The 24,505-nt window shown below is 41.2% G+C and overlaps 1 protein-coding gene across 6 annotated transcripts in view; it reads left to right on the top strand.

The window, feature by feature from the left end:
* Positions 1–24,505, top strand: part of LTBP1 (latent transforming growth factor beta binding protein 1) — a 514,666-nt gene that overhangs the window by 109,170 nt on the left and 380,991 nt on the right. For all 6 annotated transcript variants that reach the window (XM_088474432.1, XM_088474435.1, XM_088474434.1 and 3 more), the window contains exon 3: positions 21,305–21,599. In XM_088474432.1, the coding sequence (XP_088330558.1) occupies positions 21,305–21,599 (295 nt within the window). The remainder of the gene's footprint in view (positions 1–21,304; positions 21,600–24,505) is intronic.

The following is a 24,505-nucleotide window of genomic DNA, read 5'->3' on the forward strand; positions in this document are numbered from 1 at the left end:
CCCCCCCCCCCCGCGTGCGCGAGTGCAGTGTTTCAGGACAGCAAAGAAAAATTTTCATCAATCGAGAAATGTGGTACTAATGCGATACAAGGTTTGGCGCTGACAAAATGTTTATAGTATACCTTCTAACATCTGGGTACAGTTTTTCTGAGATGGCATCTGCAAGTGCGCCCATACTGCTTGTATGGAAAGAAATCCTGATCTCCACATTTATGTCCTTGGCACAGTCGCTATACCTGATGCTAAAGATCAGTCTGAAATCAGAGGATCTCTAGATTAGCTCAAATTAACCTAGCCCAAAATTCTATTTACACGCCCACAAAACCCCTTTGGAATACTTGGCCTACATGCAAATGCCCTATTGCCACCCAGATACACCATGATCGTCTGTAGTTCTTCCTAGATACTGTACGTACACTTGCCCACAGGCATGTGTGGTTCTAAAGATCCACCCACAATATGATATTGCGTGAAACTATGAAACAGCAGCTATATCTCTTTATATAGTTGTTTTGCTTTGTATAATTGACTTACAAAGTATTCCCTTATTGAGTACTGTTTTGATATTACTGTATGAGCATTTTTCCAGAAATAATTTTTTTGCCTCTGTATTTATTTATTGTAATTAATCCCTACTTTTATTAAATTCCATTCTTATTACCCCAATCATTAGCATAATTATCATTTTTTAACACTCAGTAAAATGTCTCCTGAAGCCCTGATAAAGAGGAAGAGACCCGAATTAAAATGTTTTTTTTTGTTTGTATTTACTGTAACATATTAGTTTCCCTAATGACCTGACAACCATTGTTGCATCCAACAGGTGACTTGACAGCCAGGTAACAGCTGATCAACAGCTGAACTAATTGTGAGAATGACGGTGCAACCTAGCGATGCGGCGACCGATGTAACGAAACATCATGGGTGCCAATATATCGTTACATGCTACATGTAACAGCACCACGGTTCATTGTATTGTCACATTTGCCGTGCAGAACAGCAGATTGGTCAGTACAATGAACGATGGTCAGGAACGACTCTTTGGGCGTACACACTATACAATGTGTATGATATATCGTTCCGTTTTGCGTCGGAACATATAAAGTACGATACATCGTATAATGTGTACCCAACTCTGCTTCATTTGTAAAGGAGTTGAAGTGTCACTTGCAATGAAAGTAAACTACATTTTTTATTTTAAGAAATATATTTTTATCTCTCTATTTCTAAATATGACCTTGGAGGAAAATATGAAACTAATATGTTTGAGCAAGTTGTCTTGCAATAAGATTCACCTCCATATAAAGTTGACAACAGTGTTTTATCCCATTTTTTTCTCTGATAAATATCTTCACTGTTCAGTCAGATTTTCTATTGCTTTTGTGTTTGATGAATGTTCATTGTCAAATGGCGTATAATGTTCCCTCTGCTGTTTCTCTATACATTTCTCACACATCTTGATAACCGGTAAAGTTTTACTTAGGCAGGGACACATATTCACCTGAATCAAAGACTCTGTCACAGGGTTCATTTTTTTTATTGATTTTACATGCTTAACCTTTTGTGCAAGGAAACTACAATTGAAGAATGTTGCGTTTTGCATAATAGCTGAAATTGATTTCTCTATACAATAGTATAATTATGACATACATGCTTACCCTCCCGATTTTTCGGGTAACCCCCCGCACCCCCGGAAGGGTAGGCAGTTCAGCATTCTGCCCACTTCCTATTGAAGTAAGCAGAATGGGAAGACTTTTAAGGGCGATCGGCGTGTCCAGCATTGGGGTCGGGGCCTAATGGTGCGTTTCTGTGAGAATTGCGTCATTTAGCCCAGCCTCCTAATTAAAATATGTGTCGTCGCAGCTTAGTCCTGCGAAGGGGAGGGGCTTAATGACGCATTTCCAACCAGCCCCGCCCCCAAATCCGCCCACCTGCGTCTCCCCCCTATGCTTCTCCCGGGGAGGAGAAATACAAAGTTGGCAAGTATGAATTATGATAGCTCATTGTATTTATTTATTTTCTATTCCTAATATTTGCCATAGTGCTCGTATATGGGTCAGTTTACCTGTAGTGATGGCAGTGCGGATAGATGGTATGTAAGTCAGGCAATATCGAGCAGTCAAAAACTGTTGTCTCAATAGTTCAATCCACTGAAAACAGAACAGGTTTTATTTGCAGAGCTTTAACATCCGGAAGATTGATCTAATCTTGCGGACATACCAGGAGAGTAAGCAAGTAAGCTGTAAATGTGGACGGAATCTTGGAAGGTGGTCTACCCTCCTGGATCCCCTCCAATTCCCTAGTGAAATGTCCAGGACTGTGATGATGTAGTTCCCTGCAAATCTCATCATCATAGTTCCCTGCTGTCACAAAACTGGTACTTTGCACCCTGCTGAATAATTGCAAATGAGCTGTTAGCATAAGATTTTTGTAAATTTACTTCCTTTGCAACGGTTTATTATGTTGTATAACTAGTAAGTTTTGGATCTGTCTTATGCCAAGTCTGGCACCGCCTCCCAAACTATTTTTACTTACTCTATGTAATCCATTATGGTCTGTCCCACCACCACATATACATACATGTAAAGAAAAAGACAATATAAAAAAATGACTCATCCAAAATTAGACTGTGAAGATTATTCACTCAAATGTTTTTCTTCTTGTAGAGAGATCATCCAGAGATTCATGCAAAGGAAAATACTTGTACATCCAAAAAGAACAATATAGTTTGGTGTGCCAGATTAAGGAATATATGTTTTTCAGTTTTCATACAGGACTAGAAAGATGAGTTTTAAGACAAACAAATCAATTCAAATTGTGAAGGGAGGATGTAACCACCGCATTTGCCCTTCGCTTGGGCATATCTCAAAAAATTCAAATGTAGGTTTGCGTTAACCACCAGGGGGTAAATTTACTAAAGTTCGATTTGGTATTCGATTTTCTGAATCTATAAAATCAACTGAAATCGAATTTAAATCGAACTACAAAATCCCTTAACAAATCCCTCATTGACTAAAATTTGATTTTGCATTTGATTTTCAAATCAAATTCGATTTTGGTCGATTATAAGAAGGGATTTTGTGTTCAGTTTATGAATCCCTTCCAAAATCGAACCTCAAATCCCCATTAAAATCGAATGCAAAATAGAATGCATAATCGAACTCAACTTCCTCATTACTTCCTATTGGGCCAAATGTATCACATGCACACTAAATAACGGGAAAAAATGGAAACACTTGTGCACACTCTAGAAAAGTGAAAGTGATTTATAATTTCTTCATAAATATAATATGCTCATCTTAAATATATATATATATATATATATATATATATATACTGTATACATGTGTATATACATTTTTTTTAAAAACATTTTTTTTGTTTGCCTGGCTATGTTGGCTGAACCTCACCATGAAGGGGCTATGGGGCCCCCAAACAGGGAGTTACGCTCCTGATATTGCAGGTAGGTGCACAGCACAGCATAGCCTTGAGCATCCATTATTCCTACAGCCAGACTGCCCCACATGCTTTTGGGAACTTTTAAAGGCATCACAATCAACTTCAAGCCAAAAGAATGGTGTTTAGAAGCTCAAATCGACTGTCTCTCATTATTTTATTCATTTGGGGATTTGAAGTTCGATTTTGAGTTCGATTTACGTTCAATTTGCAAATCGAATGTTAGTAAATGAAGGGATCCTATATTTGACTATGGGAAAACATTGATGTTTTGCCTATATTCGATTTTGAGTGAAACTTTGTTTTCTGTTCGATTTGACATCCGATTTTGGCTTTAGTAAATATCCAGTATAAAAATCTAATGGAAATCAAACCAAAATCGAATTGCAAATTGAACAGAATCTAAAATTGATCTTTAGTAAATATACCGCCAGGTCACAATGCTCCCATATTCATATGGAAGTAATTATCTCAGTATAAAACCATTTCATTTATTAAACATCTAAATATGAGTAAGCTTATTTTGAGGGATCTGGTGGTCCTTCCAGTGTAATATTCCCCACAACTGCATTCTATGGTGTATACCAAGTTTTTGGAGTTACAAGTTATAAACTCCTTAATAGGCCAATTTTTTCTTGTTCCATTAATGTTAACTTAAGTGAGATTTTTTTCCTTCACCCTTCACAGTTTTGTACATTACACAAGAACCTCATCTATAAAAACCTTCCAATTTGATAGTACTGTTGATTGTAGGGAAAATAACACTTTTCAAACTTTGTAGGATTTTTTTAAGGTCTTAAACTATAATAATTTACATTTTAAATTAAGGTTTTAAATAACTTTTTAGATGTAAGCTTTTATATCATGGATGAAAATTTTACACAAAACTAACAGAGCCGGATTAAGGGCCACACAAGCCTTGGGCTAAAATATTCAGGCGCCTATACTGAGATGTGGAGGAAGTGTGACCAGTGCAGTGTGGGTGTGGCCAGTGCCATATGGGTGTGACCTATGGTATGTGGGCGTGTAAACTTCCTACATTATCAGCCCCAATGTCTCCCCAAATATATAAAAATAGAAAAGTTGCATCATTTTGTGAGAAATTACATATTTCAACTCAAAACACAAACAAATCAAAAACATAGAACATTGACCACTTCTAGAAAAAAAGATCCAATTCTAAATTTTCGATTCCAGACAAACCATCTTATATATATGTTAAGGCCCCAAATCTAAAAAGATTAATTTGTGAGCATTATTTCTTCCCCACCACCTAACAATAGTACGATTACATCAAAGGGCTTTTAGAATTAAAAAAAGGTTTGGATACACACGCCCTTTCCTCACACCTCAAATTTACCAATAAATGCGTCACTAAAAAAAATCTCTGGATGAACTATCTACAAGAAGATAAACACTTAATTAAATAACCTTTGCAGTTCAATGTTGGATGACTAAATTTTTTTATATTGTGTTTTTATTTATATGTCTGCATATGTGGCAACAGTTGCTATTGTGCATCCTTACTCCCACTCCCACTGCCCATGACAGACAGAACATAGCACACTATTATATAGATTTGGCCATATTGTGAAACTGTGGGAGTGTGCAGGGGATTCAATCGGGAAGCCGGCTGACGTAAGCCACGACAGCCGGCTTCCCGACTGCATTATCCTGGAGAGGGTTAAATGACAGGCGTCTAAATCTAGACGCCTGTCATTTTTCTGATGCCGGGAGACCGGCGCCCGGCATCCCGATCGAATGGATGCCGGGCGCCGCCAGCGGACAGCCGCAGGGGGGAGGGTTAGGTTTAGGGCTCCCGGGGGAGACTTAGGGTTAGGCACCCCCCGGGAGGGTTAGGGATAGGCTAGGGGGAGGGAGGGTTAGGGTTAGGCACCCCCGGGGGGAGGTTAGGGTTAGGCACCCCCACGGGGGACTTAGGGTTAGGCAGCGGGGAAGGGGGGGTTAGGGTTAGGCACTTAGAAGGGGGATTAAGGTTAGGCACAGGGGGGGAGGTTAGGGTTAGGCACCCCTAAGGAGGGTTAGGGGGGTAAGGTTAGTAGATACTTACTTAGATAATAAGGGCCCCATACGTCTGCCAGCTGTTTCCACAACTCCCCGATTGGACCCAAACTGCTGTTCCACCAGTCGGAAATACAGATCGTCGTCCATTGATGATCACTAAACCTTCAGGAAATTGTGAAATTCTTATGTTAAAAAAGCCCTGATTTACTGATTCCAATCATATTTTGGCATCTGGGGATCAGGGGAGGACAGTTCTCCTGGTAAGAGATACCCTTTGAGATAGAGGGACTCCCGTCGAAATAAAAGAAGAAAGGTATCGTCGAAAGCTGGAAGGTATCGTCAAAATAAAAGAAGCCCATAGACTTCTAAAGATGGCAGTACCCGACTGCATTATCCCGGCGAGGGTTAAATGACAGGCGTCTAAATCTAGACACCTGTCATTTTTCCGATGCCGGGAGACCGGCGTCCGGCATCCCGATCGAAGGGATGCCGGGCGCCGCCAGCGGACAGCCGCGGGGGGGGGAGTGTTAGGTTTAGGGCTCCGGGGGGGACTTAGGGCTAGGCACCCCCCTGGGAGGGTTAGGGTTAGGCTAGGGGGAGGGTTAGGGTTAGGCACCCACGGGGGGAGGTTAGGGGAGGACTTAGGGTTAGGCAGCGGGGAAGGGGGGATTAGGGTTAGGCACAGGGGGGGAGGTTAGGGTTAGGCACCCCTAAGGAGGGTTAGGGTTAGGCAGCGGGGAAGGGGGGGTTAGGGTTAGGCACTTAGAGGGGGGATTAGGGTTAGGCACAGAGGGGAAGGTTAGGGTTAGGCACCCCTAAGGAGGGTTAGGTTAGTAGATACTTACCTTAGGACGATCGGTATTTCCAGTGCTGTCGGGGTTCCGCTGCCTGGCTCTTCTGTTTAGTCAGGCTGGAGCTGCCGGGAATCGAATTCCCGGCCATGCGGCCGCCGGGATATCATACCGATTCCGTGTGCAGGGGGTAGTACATAATAAATATGGTTGGGCAGCATACTATAATACCCACTAACAGCAAATACCAGTGAGCATATAACATTCCTGTAATCACAGCCTAATAAAAATTTCTAACACAAAACATAAAGAGTAAAAAAGCATTCAGTTTCTAATATTTTAACAAGTATTTTATAATAAAACAATACAAAACAGAACAAATATGAGGATGTACTGTAATGAGTTAAAATAGATATCTTTTTTATTTTGCAAATTTTCTCTAAAAATGTAAGGAAACTCTTTTTTACATGGAAAAATGTTTGAAATGTAATGTTGTACTTGGACGCAAATTGTATCTATTAATAACAAAAAGCGTTCCAAAAACAAGAAAAGAGAGAGCTTTGACTTACCAACTCCACCCTGGAGCTAAACCAAGAAAACAAAAGGAGATACGTGCATTTTAAATGCAGTTGTTTCGATTAATGCCAGGTTGCTACAGGATCACCCATAGAGATTCCGAAACGAACTAAAAGGACATACAATAGTCTCAATGGGTTAATAAGAAATGTCCATATTTGCTGAATGGTGCCGATATCTGCAAAACCTGAGCTGTTATGTCATGGATAATGTACAACGGGAACATGACATACAGTAAAGCATACAATTTAAACAGCAATTAAAGCTGCTATCTGACAAATGAAGAAATAATTATATTTTACATTAATGATTACACAAACTATAGGGTTTCATTTCAAAATAAACTTAATTATCCAAAACCTTTGCACCGGTGACTTGAAAAACAGTAATAATTAACTTTAAAGCGTATTTACACCCCTTGTAATTGCGTGCTAAAATTTTCTCAGGTACAATACAGTACCTCCACCTGTGCTATAAATAAGTGGATCACTTGTTCTCACTTCTGCTGTAGATAATAAGGGCCCCATACGTCTGCCAGTTGTTTCCACAACTCCCCGATTGGACCCAAACTGCTGTTCCACCAGTTGGAAATACTGATCGTCGTCCATTGATGATCACTAAACCTTCAGGAAATTGTGAAATTCTTATGTTAAAAAATCCCTGATTTACTGATTCTAATCATATTTTGGCATCTGGGGCTCAGGGGAGGACAGTTCCCCTGGTAAGAGCTGCCCTTTGAGATAGAGGGACTCCCGTCAAAATAAAAGAAGGAAGGTATCATCAAAAGCTGGAAGGTATCGTCGAAATAAAAGAAGCCCATAGACTTCTAAAGATGGCAGTACCCACCGGGTCCAAGCTCCAGGAATGTATCGGATTCCGAAGTTTGGTACCACATTTTGACCATAGTACATCCTGCTCTGTGTCTGTGATTGAAGATATGTTTACAGTCTCCACAGGCATTCCAAAAAAATTGTCTTTAACCACTTGACTGGTAAGAACTCTGAGGGATATATTTACTAAAGTGAGCTTTTAGAAGTGGAGATGTTGCCTATAGCAACCAATCAGATTATAGCTATTATCTTCTAGAAGGTGCTAGTTAAATGTTAAGTAGAATCTGATTGGGTGCTATGGCCAACATCTACATTTCTAAAAACTCTCACTTTAGTAAATATACCCCTTAGTCTGATTTGTCTTCAGACTGTACAGCAAAAATGTCCCATTTGTCCTCAGCATTCTTGAAGAGCTGTTGGTAAGTAGAAAAGATACTTCACAAGTGCCCAAGGTAATTATTATTGATGGGGATGTTATCTGCAGGGGCGCCGAGAGGGGGGGGAGCGGGTACAGATTACCGGGGCCCGGGCTTCCTGAGGGGCCCGGCGGGGGCTCGGGTCCGGTGCCGCCTCCCTCACAGCAGCCCAGCACACAGCGTGTGCTGAGCTGCAGTGGAAACTGCTCGTGGCTGCTGAGCACCAGCCACAGCAGTCTCCTATGCCTGTGGGGGGGAGCAATCACACTGATCGCGCCCCCCCTGGCTTTGAGCAGGGCTGAGGGGGACCAGAGCGCCCCCCTCCCCAGCACACAGCATCGCTTCGCGGCGCTGCAAATCTTTTTTTTTTTTTTTCGGGAAGGGGGCGTGGCCACACAGCTCTCAGCGGGCCTGGTTATCTGCAAATGACAGTGTATTAAAGATACACTAAGTCTATAATCATGGAGAGCAACGTAAAGTGACAATCGTGAAAAAGAAATAAATTAAGTTATGAATATTCAAAAGTGACATTATGTGAAGATAATTACCATCAGGTAAGTATCGGCGAACATATAAGTGGAAAATGGAAAAATAATGTGAAAAACAGATTAAAACTGCACCAAGACCAAAAATACATAAGTGTTCAGATACATCAGTATAATCACATTTGCATGAGGCGTCCCTCAATTAATCAGTAATCTACATAGCAACTATATTTAGTACCAGGTATTTATTAATAAAGGTAGAACAATTGAAGGGAAAACTTAGTATCCGTGCATTTACATGCAGCTGGGATCTGCTTTCCCCAGTCGTGCAAGCATCTGACTGGGGATGAGAGTTCAGGTGAAACGGCACAATGAAGAAAATGAAAGACTGCTTCTGCTGCCGATGCTGGCTCAAGGCTTCCCCCTGATGCTAATGCAGCGCAGAGTGTCAGCACATAGTCGCGATCAGTGAGAGAGCAGTGAAATCAAAGATAAGATACCTATTGGATGATAGTAAGTTTGTTAGTGGATAATGGTCTGGTGGTCAGGGCTGCCAAGAGAAATCCTGGGCCCCGGTACAGTAACTCCCCAGGCCCCCCCCTCCTCCTGGGGGTGTAGAACACTATATACAGTATAGTGTTCACTCTAGCTCCAGCGGCAGGCAGGGCACCGGAGCTAGAGAGGGCACTTTAGCTCCCGAAAAGGGGGCGTGGCTATTGAAAAGGGGGCGTGTCTATAAGACATGTCACCTTTTCGTCACTCCTGGGGGCGTGCCCGGCACTTACTTCAGAAATAATTACATGCAGCTCTGGAAAAAGATGTCCCCTCAAATTTATATATATATATATATATATATATATATATATATATATATATATTGAAGCATAATGCACTGCAACATCACGCGGATACAACACTTGCATACAAAGACAGTAAAAGAAGTCAAAATAAGTTCAATGACATGTGAGTAATGACATTGGGAAGATATGTTAGATTTGCAAAGAACAGCGCTGCAACATTGGGAGACCACCTGACAGCAGCCGACACGTAGGAGAGGAAGGCGCAGCAACCACGCGGCATACCCTTGCCGGGAACACCGCCAATCCCGCTGCACCGACCACAGACCTCCGCTTCAGGTAGACGCCCAGTGGACCACCAGGACCAGGTGAGCCATTCGCTGTGTCCCTGGCGGGAAGCCTGATTGACTCCAGATGGCCAGAAGTCCCCACATACAAGATACTGTGCACTTGTGACTCAGATCACTAAGTGCTATCATCCATTGCATAAAAGACTTTCTTCTGAACAGGAAGCTACCAAGTAGGACCAATACAGGTTGGGACGCCACCTGTCAATCCCACATCAGTGTCTGAACTTCTCCAAGTATCTTTATTGCCTATACCGCACCATTTTTTCCATTGTGTGTATGAACCATCAATAACATTATATTGTGACAACCACATTGCAGCATTGTTGTGTTATTTTGACCAGCAGCCTCTGCTTTATGTATTTATATCTTCACATTAAATGCTTGCCATTTTTGTTCAACTAGCAAAGAACCTAATTTATTTAGTTTAGTACTAGCTATTATTATTACACCACAAGGGGTCATTTATTTAGTAAATCACAAGACATTATCAATACACCACAAGGGGAAGCGCATTAGATACCATTATCAATATTGTATTTACCCTTGAGAGGGATCGGCACCCTCTTATCTAAGTGCTGCATACCCCGGCCAATATACTCCAGTGCGCAGGAATACCCAGCTTTATAAAGAAAAATATGGGCTGCATAAACAACAAGAAATTATATGTGTGTGTGCCAGGGGGAATACATGTTGGGGGTGGAGAATGTGGGACAAATATTGGAACTTTCAGCATCAAAGTCATAAAATAATAAATAAAAGCATTTTGCAAGTTGCAAAATAATATTACATTTAGAACAATTTTATAAGTAAAAACAATAAGGCTTGTTAGCACGCTGCTGTTCATGCACTTTGCTGCCACCATTGAATGCCTAAAATATGCATATAAATAGGATTTGTTCTGGGCTCATTCCCATCATTGTGTTCTAAACTGTTAAAGCAGATTTTAAAATGTAGAATACAGCACACCCTATTTCTTACTCATTAGCCACTGCAGTAGAATATATTGGTACAACACATGAAAGCATATGAAGAACATGATAAAAATGCATAGTTAAAGTGTGTCTTTATTTTCTCTCTAATCGACTAGGGGACACTGGAAGCTTAGTACACTGGGGTATAGAAGCATGGATAGTTGGAGCTGGCACTTTAAATAATTTAATAAGTGTGAAGCTCCTCCCCCTCTATGCCCCACCAGCCCTCAGTTTACAAAAAAGTGTCAAGGGAACTGGTCACTACAAACTGTGCTCCTGCAATATGCTTTTAAAAAATGTTTTTATTATCATTTATTTATTACTAGATTAACTACTAATAGGGACCCTTCGCCACCTCTCTAAAGGTGTGTGTCCGGGTCCCTGGCACCCTGACTCAGAGTCAGGCAGAGTGCATAGGGCTTCTATTAAAAGCACCTGACAGCTCCTCACTGCCGCAGCAAAGAATGGAGTGTGTGTCTTTCTTGGAGAGTGCAGTGAGTATTAAACCGAGCTGCGCATCCTCCGTATCCCGTATTACCCCCCCCCTCCTCCTCCCCCTTTCCAGAGGCAGAGAGTGTGGCTCTCACTAGTCCCCACCTCCCGCTGGTTCAGACGGGGAAGGAGCGCTGACAGCGAGGCAGAGCGAGGCGGCTGTGACACAGGCTGAGGTCGGCAAGGGGGCCATCATGGCGCTGGGGAGGAAGGGGCGGAGCTTGACAGTGCGGGCTCTCTCCCTGCACGGCAACAGACGGCTGTATTACAGTGAACAAAATGGTAGTAACTCGCGACCAAAGACCGCTGCTGTGTCCTATCTTAGGCTCACTCAAACAACCAAATATACAACCTTTATACAACAGAAGATAGTATCAATAGCGCAGTCTTTCTATGTAGATTTCTAAGGCGGCCACCTCCATCTCAATACATAGTTTCACTGGAGTCTCACTTGTAGATATGAGATTTCCTTCCCTTTCACATATATTGGATAGAACTCACCATTTGAAAATAATTGGTGTTCACAAAAAGGTTTCTTTCATATTTCCTTGATCTTTAAGTATATCACACTTCTAGGGGTCTATAGACAAACACTCACCGTTTATCCCCCTTGGTTCATGCACATCTAGGTTTCTTTTGAGGCTCACTTCTCACGCAAAGTTTGAAACAGTGGAATTCTTCTTATAAAAAATAATTTTTATTCCAATGGAGACCATAAAAAACGAACAGCAAGGGGGATAAACGGTGAGTGTTTGTCTATAGACCCCTAGAAGTGTGATATACTTAAAGAAGGAGGAAATATGAAAAAAACCTTTTTTGTGAACGCCAATTATTTTGAAATGGTGAGTTCTATCCAGTATATGTGAAAGGGAAGGAAATCTCATATCTAGAAGTGAGACTCCGGTGAAACCATGTATTGAGATGGAGGTGGCCGCCTTGGAAATTTCCATAGAAAGACTGCCCTATTGATACTATCTTCTGTTGTATAAAGGCTGTATCACAGTGGTGCTGCTGATTCTCATAACACACACGTTCTGCCTGCTTCTCTCCTCCCTACAGGCTGAGTACAGGTGCAGTTTTACAGAAGGCATCTCCTGGCATCTGCCACCCCTTCTACAACAGGAGCCTTTCAAAGGGAATCGGTATGATTTACCACCGGACCTATGCCCGGCGGTTGGAATCCCGACAGCGGCATCCCGGCAGGGAAGGAAATCTCGATCGTCCTAAGGTAAGTATTGGCTAACCTAATTCTACCCCCTAACCTTAACCCTCCCTTAGGGGTGCCTAACCATAACCTTCCACCCAGTGCCTAACCCTAATCCCCCCTCTAAGTGCCTAAACCTAACCCCCCCTTCCCCGCCGCCTAAACCTAACCCTAAGTCCCCCCCGGGGGTGCCTAACCCTAACCCTCCCTTCCCCTAGCCTAAACCTAACCTCCCGGGGGGGGTGCCTAACCCTAAATCCCCCCAGGAACCCTAAACCTAATCCTCCCATGCGGCTATCCGCGCTCGGCGCCCGGCGTCCCTTCGATCAGGATGCCAGGCACCAGCCTCCCGGCGTTGGTTAAATGACAGGCGTCTAGATTTAGACGCCTGTCATTTAACCCTCGCCGGGATTAAGCAGTCAGGAAGCCGGCTGCCGGGATTAGGTCCACCGGCTTCCCGACTGCATACCTTTCAAAGGGCTGTGAGTACACTGGGGTGTTATAATTGGCTGGTGCTGCAGGGAATCTAGTAATTAGGGAAACGAGTGATGTGAATGATCCTACTGCATATATACTGATTCTGTGTGAGTGGGCTGTGTGTCTCTAATGGTGCATACACACGGTCAGATTTGTTGTCAGATATGAACGATAACGATTTTAAAAATAGTTCAATCGTTCATATCTGAAAGAAAATCTGACATGTGGGCCTGCAACGATGAACGATGCGCGTTCCCGCATGTCAGAGAATGATATCTGACATCGTCTGTGTTTGCAGTCAGATTTTGACGATTCCATTCATTTTAATACTGTCGGAAATCGTGCAATCGTTCAAATCGTTAGTAAAATCGTTCATTGTTCATCTGACCGTGTGTATGCACCATTACAGGACAGACAGGGCCACCAAAGCATCTCAGAAGATGTTTGTTTGTTCAAAGTGCCATAACAAACAAACACAGCCAAATGCTATCATTAAAGTGTGTCTTTATTTTCATACTTCTGAACTTATTTTTTTATTACATAAGTGTTAGTGAGCCCCAGTCTCATCAAATTCTCTGCAGTAATAAGGATTAAATATTTTGCAGAATTCAGAAACAACATTAGTCCTCATTGCCTGCCAGGTTTATTGTTTACTTCATAAAGGTAAGATGAAATCTTCATCACACAAGTACAGGATATAGGCTAGATCATCTTTACTATATGCTTATTTTTACAAAAGGCAAGCAAAAAAAGTGGACTAACATATATCAAACAAAATAAAGTATGTCATTCTTGTTAAAGAGAAATATGAATATCAAGTTTTCTCTTACTCTGGAGATTCCTGGTGTTATTGCCTAAACACTTTCTGGAGATATGCAGCTCCATACAGAGGTTGTGTGAAGTGCATGACCCAGCGATAACTGTCACAGACAATAATCATAGCTGTGAGATAAGCATGGGTATTGTGACACCATATGTGGCCTATTTATTAATAATTGCGGAACTGCTGCGATTACTAAGGTTCCATTTTTTCTGAAACTATCCCCGCTATGTACCAAGGCAGGGACAGTGGCTGCGGTTACCGCTGTCCCTGCGAGTTATATCTCCAGCATATTGTGAAAGACTTTTCTGGGAGTAGCCGACACGTGCATGTGCTCAGTGTTAGTTGGCGCTGCTGGAGAGATATCGGTAGATCTGTCGCCTGCTTGTAAGCCTCCATAGGCTTAAAGCTGTTTACACCATCTGAAGATGGTGTAAACTAACGGGCCAAACTCCAAATTGCTTTGCTTTTTGGAGTTTGATACATAGGGCTGAGATCATAGTCCCCATTGATGATAATGGGGACTGCGATCTGAAGTGCTAATTAGCACTTTGCCGGAGATTCCTGTGAAAACTCATGCATTGTGCCCTTAGTACATAGCAACAATTCATAAAATGATGTAGAAACTGCAGTTTCTTCATAATTTTATGAAAAAATAGCTTGATACATAGGCCCCCATGTGACAGGACTTAAAACTAATATTTAAATGTTCATCTACAGCTATATACTTGTGCATTGCATCAATTAAATGTAAAAAACAGGATCTGTAATAGTGTGTGTTACAGACACACACACACACACACACACACACACACACACACACACACACACACACACACACACACACACACACACACACACACACACACACACACACACATTATTACCTTAAAACAGTATATACTGTACCTTGAATTTGCTAAGCATTAGGATTAGTTCCAATGTAATTATTGTATTTCTACATGCCATAATCTCTTAAGTGAAGATTTTATACTTGTAAAATAATTGTTAGTAACATATGTTGCAGACCACACACTTTGTCCAACAGGAAATTATGGTTTTGTATCCTAGTGTGAGAAAACATTTCACACCAGTAAAGAGTACAGTTTTTCTCATGATGTTGTCTCTTGTTGCTCAGTATTATTCTTTAAAATAATTACAAAAAGAATCAGAGGGCTTTGTGTCTGTGTTTATGAGGCCAGCTCAATGGTTCTCCAGTGTAGTGGAACATTGTAATTCTGGGAAAGAGTACAGCAATAGGACACCTGCCATGTAGTGGAGGGCTGAGACTTGTGTTTCTAAACCAGACTCACTTACTGGCTTCCGATGGAAGTTAGGATTGCAAAATCACTGCTGTTTCTGCATATTACTGTGTAAAAGAGTCCCGAGATGAACCTGTCAATGACGTACATAACGTTGAATGATGCTGATCCAAGCACTTTTCATTTTAATGTCCACGTTTTCTAAATAAAAATTATGCTTTTGGAGTCTTTATATTGCAGCGATTCTGTTATTCGAATTTTTAAACTTTTGTTATTTTTACCCCTGGTGCTGGTACATTACCTGTAGGTTCAATAGCTACATTTGTTTTAATTAATCGCTAGTGCTGAAATATTGACATGAAATGTTTTTTTTTATTGATATGGTTATAAACAGTACAGTGATTGATGGCAACTAATCAGACAATTGCTTTAGATCAGTGGTTCTCAAACTCGGTCCTCAGGACCTCTCACAGTTCACGTTTTCCAGGTCACCCAGAAGGTGCACAGGTGTACTCATTACTCACTGACATGCACTGTTTAGCGTCCCGAGGACCGAGTTTGAGAACCTGTACTTTGGATAGTCTAACTCAGTGGTTCTTAAACTCAGTCCTCAGGACCCCACACAGGTTAGGTTTTCCAAGTCTCCTAGCAGGTGCACAGGTGTATTCATTCTCACTGACACATTTTAAAAGGTCCACAGGTGGAGCTAATTATGTCACTTGTAATTCTATGAGGAGACCTGGAAAAAATGCACTACTTGGGGTCTAGAGGACCGAGTTTGAGAACCTGTGGTCTAACGTGTCCTAGACCATTCATATTGGTTGCATTGGGTCACTGCATTATTCAAGTATGTGCCTATGTAAAGAATGAATCCCAAAATATTGCTAATAATGTTGATTGATGATGAACAAAAGTAAATCCCCTATATGAATACCACAAGAACATAATGTTTTGTAAGTGATTATGTCCTGCTGTACACTTGTATATGACAAGAACCATAAATTCTGATAAAATCATCCAAGGACTTTAAAAAGCATAGTCATAATTTTATCGTGATGGAGGTATCCAGCTTTCGTGGGACAATTCTCATATCTATCTCCAACCGGTCCTCTCTCTCTTCTCGTCTGCCTCCAGCAGGATTGTGTACTGTACAAAGCAGCTCCACACAAAGGGCCGGGTTCAATTAGCCGTGAAAAAGTGAAAACTTAACCTCGGAGAAGTTTTTGCACAATTCTCGTGTTTTTGGTGCCAAATTTTCCAGTGTTTTCTCTATGCGCGCTCCCGTTTTTTGCACTATTACAAAAGACGCAAAAACACATTCGTGCGAAAACTGCGCATGGTGAAACCAGTGAAAAATACAGCACATTTTGCGTAAATCAGCCTGTACCCCATAAAAAGCCTTACTGACATTGGAAATCAATATAGAAGTGTATTAGCGGACCTAATAAAAGTATTTTAGGATTTTAAATTGTGCCAAATGGCTGTTATATGCATTCTTGTATAAGTGTGAAAAATTATAAAAAGCAATATTTTTGGAGAAAATAAAAGCTGCAGTTAAATTGGAGGTACATTAAAAAGGGTGCAAGTATATTTTTGTGTCTTAAAAATGCACTTTAAAAAAATGTTAAAAATACACCTGCTGCAGCCACCTGCAATGTTTAAAACACAGCCACCCCAAATGTCTCACCCAGCACTTTAAACCCATTCTCAAACACTTTTTAAATTTTGACCACAAAAATGACGTCATTATTAGGGGGAATTACATTAAATATATATTTTTTGCCTATTTAGTCATTAGGTGGGGGGTGTCCAAAGGGTTCTGATCCAAGCCCCCACATTTTTAATCAAAAATAGGGATTTTGTACATTTTTTCAACTGCTGTGAGATGGGGAAAACGGTTTGCCGGTTTTTGTCTATGGAGTATTCGCACATGCAAAAACGTCGGCACTAGAATTGCACGATAAGCAGTTTTGTGCAAAAAGTTTGCACATGCGAACACTTATCGCCAAAACGCGGCTTTTCATGGCTAATTGAATCTGGCCCTTAGCTGTGTACTGAGCTGCTATTGGGTGGGTTATATTTTCAGTCCTGCTGGGGAGGATCCCAGGCTCCAGGTCATAAACAGATTGCAAACTAGCCCCATCTATCCTGTAACTATCACAAAAGAAAATATATGGTCAAATTTGTGTCATAGGGCTCTATTTACTACAATCCGCACTGGTAATGCAGATTGTAGTGTGATATTACCGAGTGAATTTGCATTGCGAATTCAGGCAATATCACAGGGATTTACTACAAATCCCTTGCAGGGACAGAGCTTGTAAGAAAGCTCTGTCCCTGCGAATTCCTTCCGCACACTAGTCACAGTATTTTTGCAAAAAAATACCGTGACAAGTGCCCCGCGCATGCGCCGACCTGCCGCCGATGCTACCCCCAGCGCTAAGCCATGCCCCCGTCGCCAAGCCCCACCCCCGTGATCGCGAACCCCCCGCGACCCCCCCTCCCTTAATTACACTTACCTGCATGATCCGGGCGCCGTTGATGACCTCCATATCTTCCGGTCAGCTGACATCCCATACTGCACTGGGACCCTGTCAGGTGACGACCGGGCCGCAGTGCAGCATGGGAGACCAGCTGACTGGAGAGAGGCCATCACCGGAGCCCCGATCACCGGTCCCTGGTCAGGTAAGTTTTTTTTTTTTTTACAGTGAATCAGCGTGTGGTCTGTTTAGACCACGCAGCTGATCACTGGGGCCAACCTGGGCTCTGCTCTCCCCGTCAGAGCGGAGCAGGAATCCGGTAACCGGGGGAGACCCTGGATAACGCCACCTCCAGGTGGCTTTATTATCACAGGGCTTTCCCCGGTATTTTTTCACAATTTATTTTTAGTAACTTTGGCCAGACCACATTTCCCATTACAATTATGGGAAATGCGATCTGCTTACTAAAAATAAGTGATAATTAGGGCTTGGAGTAGAATTTTACGAATTCTACTCCAATTGCCCTGTTGTAACTGTAGGTGATACTAAAATAATGTGAAAACACCCTTTTTCACTTTATTTTAGCAAAAATGATGTTAATAAATAGAGCCCATTGTCTTTCTGGAATAGTTTGTCAAAATGTCTCTAATATTTGCAATACATACTTAGATTGTAGATAGACTGAAAACTTGAGCTATTTTCAGGCAAGGAAGGTAAGCGGGTTCAGTCATGCTCAAAGTTATATGGGTATATTGTACACTATTTGTAATGGTTTTCCATGCAAACAGCAAACTCTAACACAGTAATGTTCATTGTTTGAATAAAAAAAAGTTTAAAACATTTTAAAATGTAACTTGAGCACATTGTTCATCGTTCATCGACAAACATGTCAGATATGTCAGATTTTCCTTCAGATATAAACGATTGAACGATTTTTAAAATCGTTATTGTTCAGATCTGAAGAAAAATCTGACCGTGTGTATGCACCAGTACTCTTCAGTACAGTACACATTCTTCAAATCTCAGACCAACTGGGAGGTCGGGGGTTGTATTGAATGCAGGTTGTACAAGTGTGTACCCAGCTTTACAGTGTCTGTAGGAGGAAACACTTGCCAACTATGACACTACTACTACTAATGCTGAGCATACACGGCAAGATAAAATGTCTGTCAGACCGACAGACATTTTATCTGGCCGGCTGCCAGCTGCAGATGACCGCGGCATACACTGAGAGAGAAATCTTACAGTGTATAGCCCGACATCTGCGCTCCGCCCCCGGGGGAGGAGACATTTCCCTGCAGGAAATGTCTATCTGTCGGCTGCACTGGGCATACACTGCCCGATGCGGCCGACAGTTACCGGGTTAAATATCACATCGGACAGGCATGCTGGACAATCCAGCATGCCCGACCGAGCAATATTTAACCCTCGGTCGCCCCCTCCCACGCTACAATTATCGCGGCGATCTGCCGATATCGGGCGGATCGTCCCGATAATTGCAGAGTGTATGGCCAGCATAAGCAACAGAAACAATTTCTTGTTTTTGATCTGGCATTTGCAACTATGGATAATGTGCTTCAGTATAAAATATTGCATAAATATTTATAATAAAATAACACTTTTCCGTAACTACATAGCCAGGAGCTTTTATGCACATCAACCATGGTGCAAATAGTACATTTAATGACATGATTGCTGCATATGATCATACAATAAAAGCCTATCATCTTATTTCTTAAATATTTCCTTACAATAAATAAAGATTTATACAGCTTTCTGAATCATGGTATATATGTTAATCATATACAGATGTACTATATATAAGAATTGATACTGTGCAGTTCATGTGTATATAAAAATTAGGGCATTAACCGTAATTTATGAAAATGATGACTAAATTTTTTTTATAAAAGTGCCTATTTTTGTCAGCCTCAGACCCCACTTCTCAGTTTTGGGGACCACATCTGGAAAAATCAATCTGTTCCTACATTAAATAATTATTTTTTTTTCCCCCTAGAATACTGCTTATTCCAGTCTCATTTATTTCTGACCTGGTGCGCCAAGAGGGATTATTCGCTGCGACTAAAGCCACTGTGTCTGAGGACACTTCTGTATATGTAAAAGTAGGCAGTATTCGTATATATGCAACAAAAAAGTTGCATTTTCATTCTTCACAACATGGGTTCCCCAGCAGCACCTGTTCCTTACTCTAAATAAGGACCAAAGTGTGCCTGGAAGATCCAAACAACAACCCATTGAAGGTATATACCAGAACTTGGTCTCCACCATCTCATAAGATAGGGAGAAAAAAATCCATATGTTTTATGGGCCAGATCAGAGCTGTACACAATGGCGATGTTTACGCATTTGAGTGATTATCAATAAACCGTGTATTGCATATTAAGTCGCACAGCACATGCTCCAAGGTACATTACAGTAGTTGCTCACAGCGACAATTAACTCACAGTGTGACTGACAGGGAGCATTTGGGGGGGTAACGGGGAAGGGGGTCTTTGTATGCAGATGCTGTGTCATTTTATGCAGATGCTTGGAATTGCAAAGCTGCGGGTGGGCGTCTCAATACTTCTCCAGGCAGCTGCGACATTGACATATATTCGCATAGCAGCTGCGTACGCAAATGCAGCAATGGCGGCATTAGTGTACAACCCTGAATTAGGCCCTATGTCCCCCCTGAAGGGAACTCACCATAAATGTGTCTTCTCCTACCTTAAGAATATGGTTAGATATTTATTATCAAATACCATATAAAATGTTTTACATTTTATGTGGCTATATTTTAAAACAATCTAGGGCAGCACAGATGTTGTAATGGATAGCATTACTGCCATACAGCCCTGAGTTCATGGGTTCGAGCACAGCCCTATCTGTACGGAGTTTGTACATTCTCCCTGTGCTTGCGTGGGTTTCCTCCGGGTACTCCGGTTTCCTCCCACACTCCAAAAATAAATATACTGGTAGGTTAATTGGCTCCCACCACAAATTAACCCTAGTGTGTATGTGTTTGAGCATGTGATAATATAGATTGTAAGCTCCACTGGGGCAAGGACTTATGTGAATGGCCAAATATTCTCTGTAAAGTGCTGCGGAATATGTGTGCACTATATAATTAACTGGTAATAAATAAATAAATAGGTTCTAAAAAAAATTATTTAAACTGGAATTACCATGTGCCATACCATTACAATCTCCTATAACAGAAATGAGCATCATCCCATGTGTTAGTCAATTATAGATGTATGCAGGTGCCAACTTCCTTCATTATACACAGTCACTTGTGTTTTATTGTGATAGGCTTCTGCTGCCGCTATGCTGCACTCTCCTATGAGACAGGAAGTTATCATCTCTGAGAATAGATCTCTTCTCCAAGTGCTCAGACAACTATCCAAGGAGGTTGTGCAAGATCATTTATTCTTTCCCAGGGACTGCCAAGGAGATCAATGTGCAGTCCACAGGCCACATAATGAGAACCACTGCTCTACAGTATGTTGTACTATAATGACACATTGATGAAAACATACTCTATACTATAACACATACATAAGCAATATGTGTAAAAAACTGCTGCCAGTAGAATTAAGTTAGATTTACAGTACAGGCAACACCCATCTCTATGCGTTAGCCACACTACTTTATCACACAAAATTCTGTGGCCACATTGATCCATCATAAAATTAGATATAGCTGCCTTACACCATTCAGATGTTAAATAATGATCCCTTGTTAGCCTAAACAGTTACAGATGATGTAGTGTAAATTAGTAGATCTACTGTTCAACTGAGAGTAAAAATATAATTTTTATTTAGTTTTGATTAAACACAGTAAGTAACTAATTCTTGTGTTTTCGTCAACAGCAAACTGTTCTCCGCCATGTCAGAATGGTGGAATGTGCCTACGTCCTCATCTGTGTGTATGCAAACCAGGAACCAAAGGTAAAGTTTGTGAAGAGAGTTCAACACAAGACTCATCTTCTACTGGCACAGGAGGTCAGGGGGCAGGGGCTCCTGCTCCTCCGTCCCGTCCAATTCCTCAACAAGCAGCTCCACAGTCCTTACCAAGGAAGGTACAAATGTCTCCGAAATCCAATCAAGGTGGACAGGTGACATTGGCGCTCAAGCAGAAACCACACATCATCGTATCTCAGCCTCAGTAAGTTTATAGAGTTTAGCCTTAAGGTCATTTATGACTTTTGTGTGTGTATAAATATATCTATCTATCTGTATATATATATATATATATATATATACAGTATATATATATGTATACTTGTGTATATATATATATATATATACTTGTGTGTATATACATATATATATATAGTGAACATGAAAACACACAGAAATATGACCTTCACCTAATGTGACAGTTTCATACCATATACGTTTTTTACTTAAAATTTACCCAACATTATTCTGCTAACAGCCCGAATATATTATGGTATACATTTAAGTAATTAACATAACTAAAAGCAGCATAGATCGCTTAGAGGCAGATGCACACACATGCTTGCAGGGTGCTCCAGTCATATATCAGTTGTTCTTGGGCTAGATGGCCTCATTTGCATACGTTTGACCATTTGAAACCGAGCGACAAATATTTTGGAGAGGGTGATTGTACTTTGGTGACAGTTAAGGAGAACGTCAGCTCTATAAAAAAAAAATTAAAGATCAAACATTTTTTCATGTTAGTTTATCATCTTAAAGCAACTATGCAGTATTATGTTTAGCATGGTACAAATTTTAAAGGGGATGTCCACATTCATATAACATTCATTTCTTGTATATGTCATCCTTCCACTTTTACTAAATACACTACATTTATCTTCTTCTTTTCTAGGTTTCTTCTACAAGCTTTTTTTAACCAGATATTTTCCCACCAGGAAGGGTTGTTCATTTTTGTTGGTCTTATACTAATAGTGACACAAAGTTGTTGTCTGAATAAAAGCGTATGCACTGCAGAGCTGTGTCCTGTACTAGGGTGATGAAAAGTAACACAAATTCTGGATTATATAATTTTAGAGGGGAGCCAAAAACCATAAAACATAAATATGTTAACATTTCAGAAAGATAAAGTTGGGTACAAGTCAATTAATTAAAGTAACTTGACTGTGGAAAATCACTTTAATGGCTTTGGCTTAAGTATGAATTCCCATGCTAAATCTACATGTCACAAAGTTACCACTTGCTGCTTTGCTTTACACACGAGATTGATTCGTTTGTGCAAAACTTCTATGAGGCTGTCTACAGAATTCATTTTGTTTACATAGCTCACAACGCAATGCAGCAATCCCACATAGAGGTTTCTTTAAATAGCAAGGTAATAAGCCAGAGGTTTTTAGGATAACATGCTTGGGCAAAGGTGACTTAATAAGTACCTTGGTCAATTTGATTTAACCATTTGTGCTGTACCATGGATATCCGTAAGACCTGCCTTGAGGACCAAGTTTGGGAACCTCTGTAATAAGCGTTTAAGCATGAATCTGATAATCACCATTCTCAGCTGTCATACAAGTCATTAGAAAACAAGAAAAAATGGTAAATATCTGCATGCTTCTTATGCCCTACCATTGGGTGTGCCACCAGTGCCGCCACACATAGCTCTGGACTCTGTGGACGGCACTGTCACTGCCCTACGGCCCTTGCTTCTTGCTAGGAGTGTTCCATGGAATGGCAGCCTGCAGCCTGTATCGCTGATTCTGTGCCACCCGGAGAGTCATTTGAACACTCCAAGCAGGCATCCTGTAGTCTGTGCAGCCGCTTGGAACATCTTCAGGAAGCTCCGGGTAGTGCTGCACTTCCCGGTTCTGGCGGCCCAAAGCCCCCTGTGTGTCATCATGATGTCATGTGCTTAGGGGGCAGCACAGGGTGCTTCGGAGCACAGCCACGCCACTGTCACTGAGAAAAAAAAAGAACACCTTTTTTATCATGGAATTGTTGCTGTAGGGAACAATTATATTATTATTAATTTTTACAGGGTGATTATGACTGAAATTGTTCTGACATTCCATTCTTTAAAGGGTGTGCGGTCATGAGGTCTGCACTCACTATGTGTGCAGTGAGTATGTAGAAATCACAATGACAGCGCCCGGATGCCGATATGGGTTTATTGATCTAGGGATGTGACTGTGTGGTTTGATTGCAAGGCCAGACACAGCAAAACAATTTAATATAATCGCAGCATTGTTTTATATCCCAGCAGTACACTGTCCTAAATAAGTGGGAGGAGCTTCATCCTTGGGGAGGGAAGCTGCAGTTGAATTTCATATTAATACCACTGCAATAATTGAAATGCATTACACAATAGTATTTCACACCTGCATTTACACAATAATGACATTTGATGTTGAGCATCTGTGGGCAGGTGTTACATGAAATAATGATAGCTGTTGGTCTTCTCAGTATATGTTATCAGCTGTAACTACAGACCTATAAATACACTTTCTCAGGACTTCTCTACAACTAGTCACATCACTTGTAAGGAAGAACCGAACATACTAACTCAACATAGTAATAATTAAATTTTAGGGGCTTTTACAATTGGCCACAGGAATTTTGCGACAAAAATTAATATGACTATCGCACCCAAGTTCAGATTAGCGCGGTTTTACGCGATCACGATTCTCGTGCTATACAATTGTCAAAAATTTGGGAACATTCATTTTTTCTGCAAAAACCTGCAGGAATTTTTGTTAAAAACGAGGAAATCAGTCTGTACTTTGAAAAGTAAATTATTATTGAATCGCATTATAGATATCTTTTACTGTCCAAAAGTAATATATTTGGTGATTTTAAATGGCTAATTTTTCCATTTTCCACCTGTCTCCCCTTCGCCACTTCCCTCCCGCTCCCTCCCTCTGAGTTACTACTAATAACGCCAGCGGGTAGATGGAGGGTGGGATTCTTCCAGAGCCGGACCCTGTTGCCCTTGTGCAGCCGCACTCATGGAACGTACTCGAGCCGGCCCTGCTGTTAACCCATTATTCTGCACTTTGCAATTTGTGTAACTTTTATTCTGCACTTTGCAATTTGTGTAACTTTTATTCTGCACTTTGCAAT

The sequence above is a fragment of the Taudactylus pleione genome, unplaced genomic scaffold (assembly GCF_031769625.1).
Source record: "Taudactylus pleione unplaced genomic scaffold, aTauple2 ptg000154l, whole genome shotgun sequence".
NCBI lineage: Eukaryota > Metazoa > Chordata > Amphibia > Anura > Myobatrachidae > Taudactylus > Taudactylus pleione.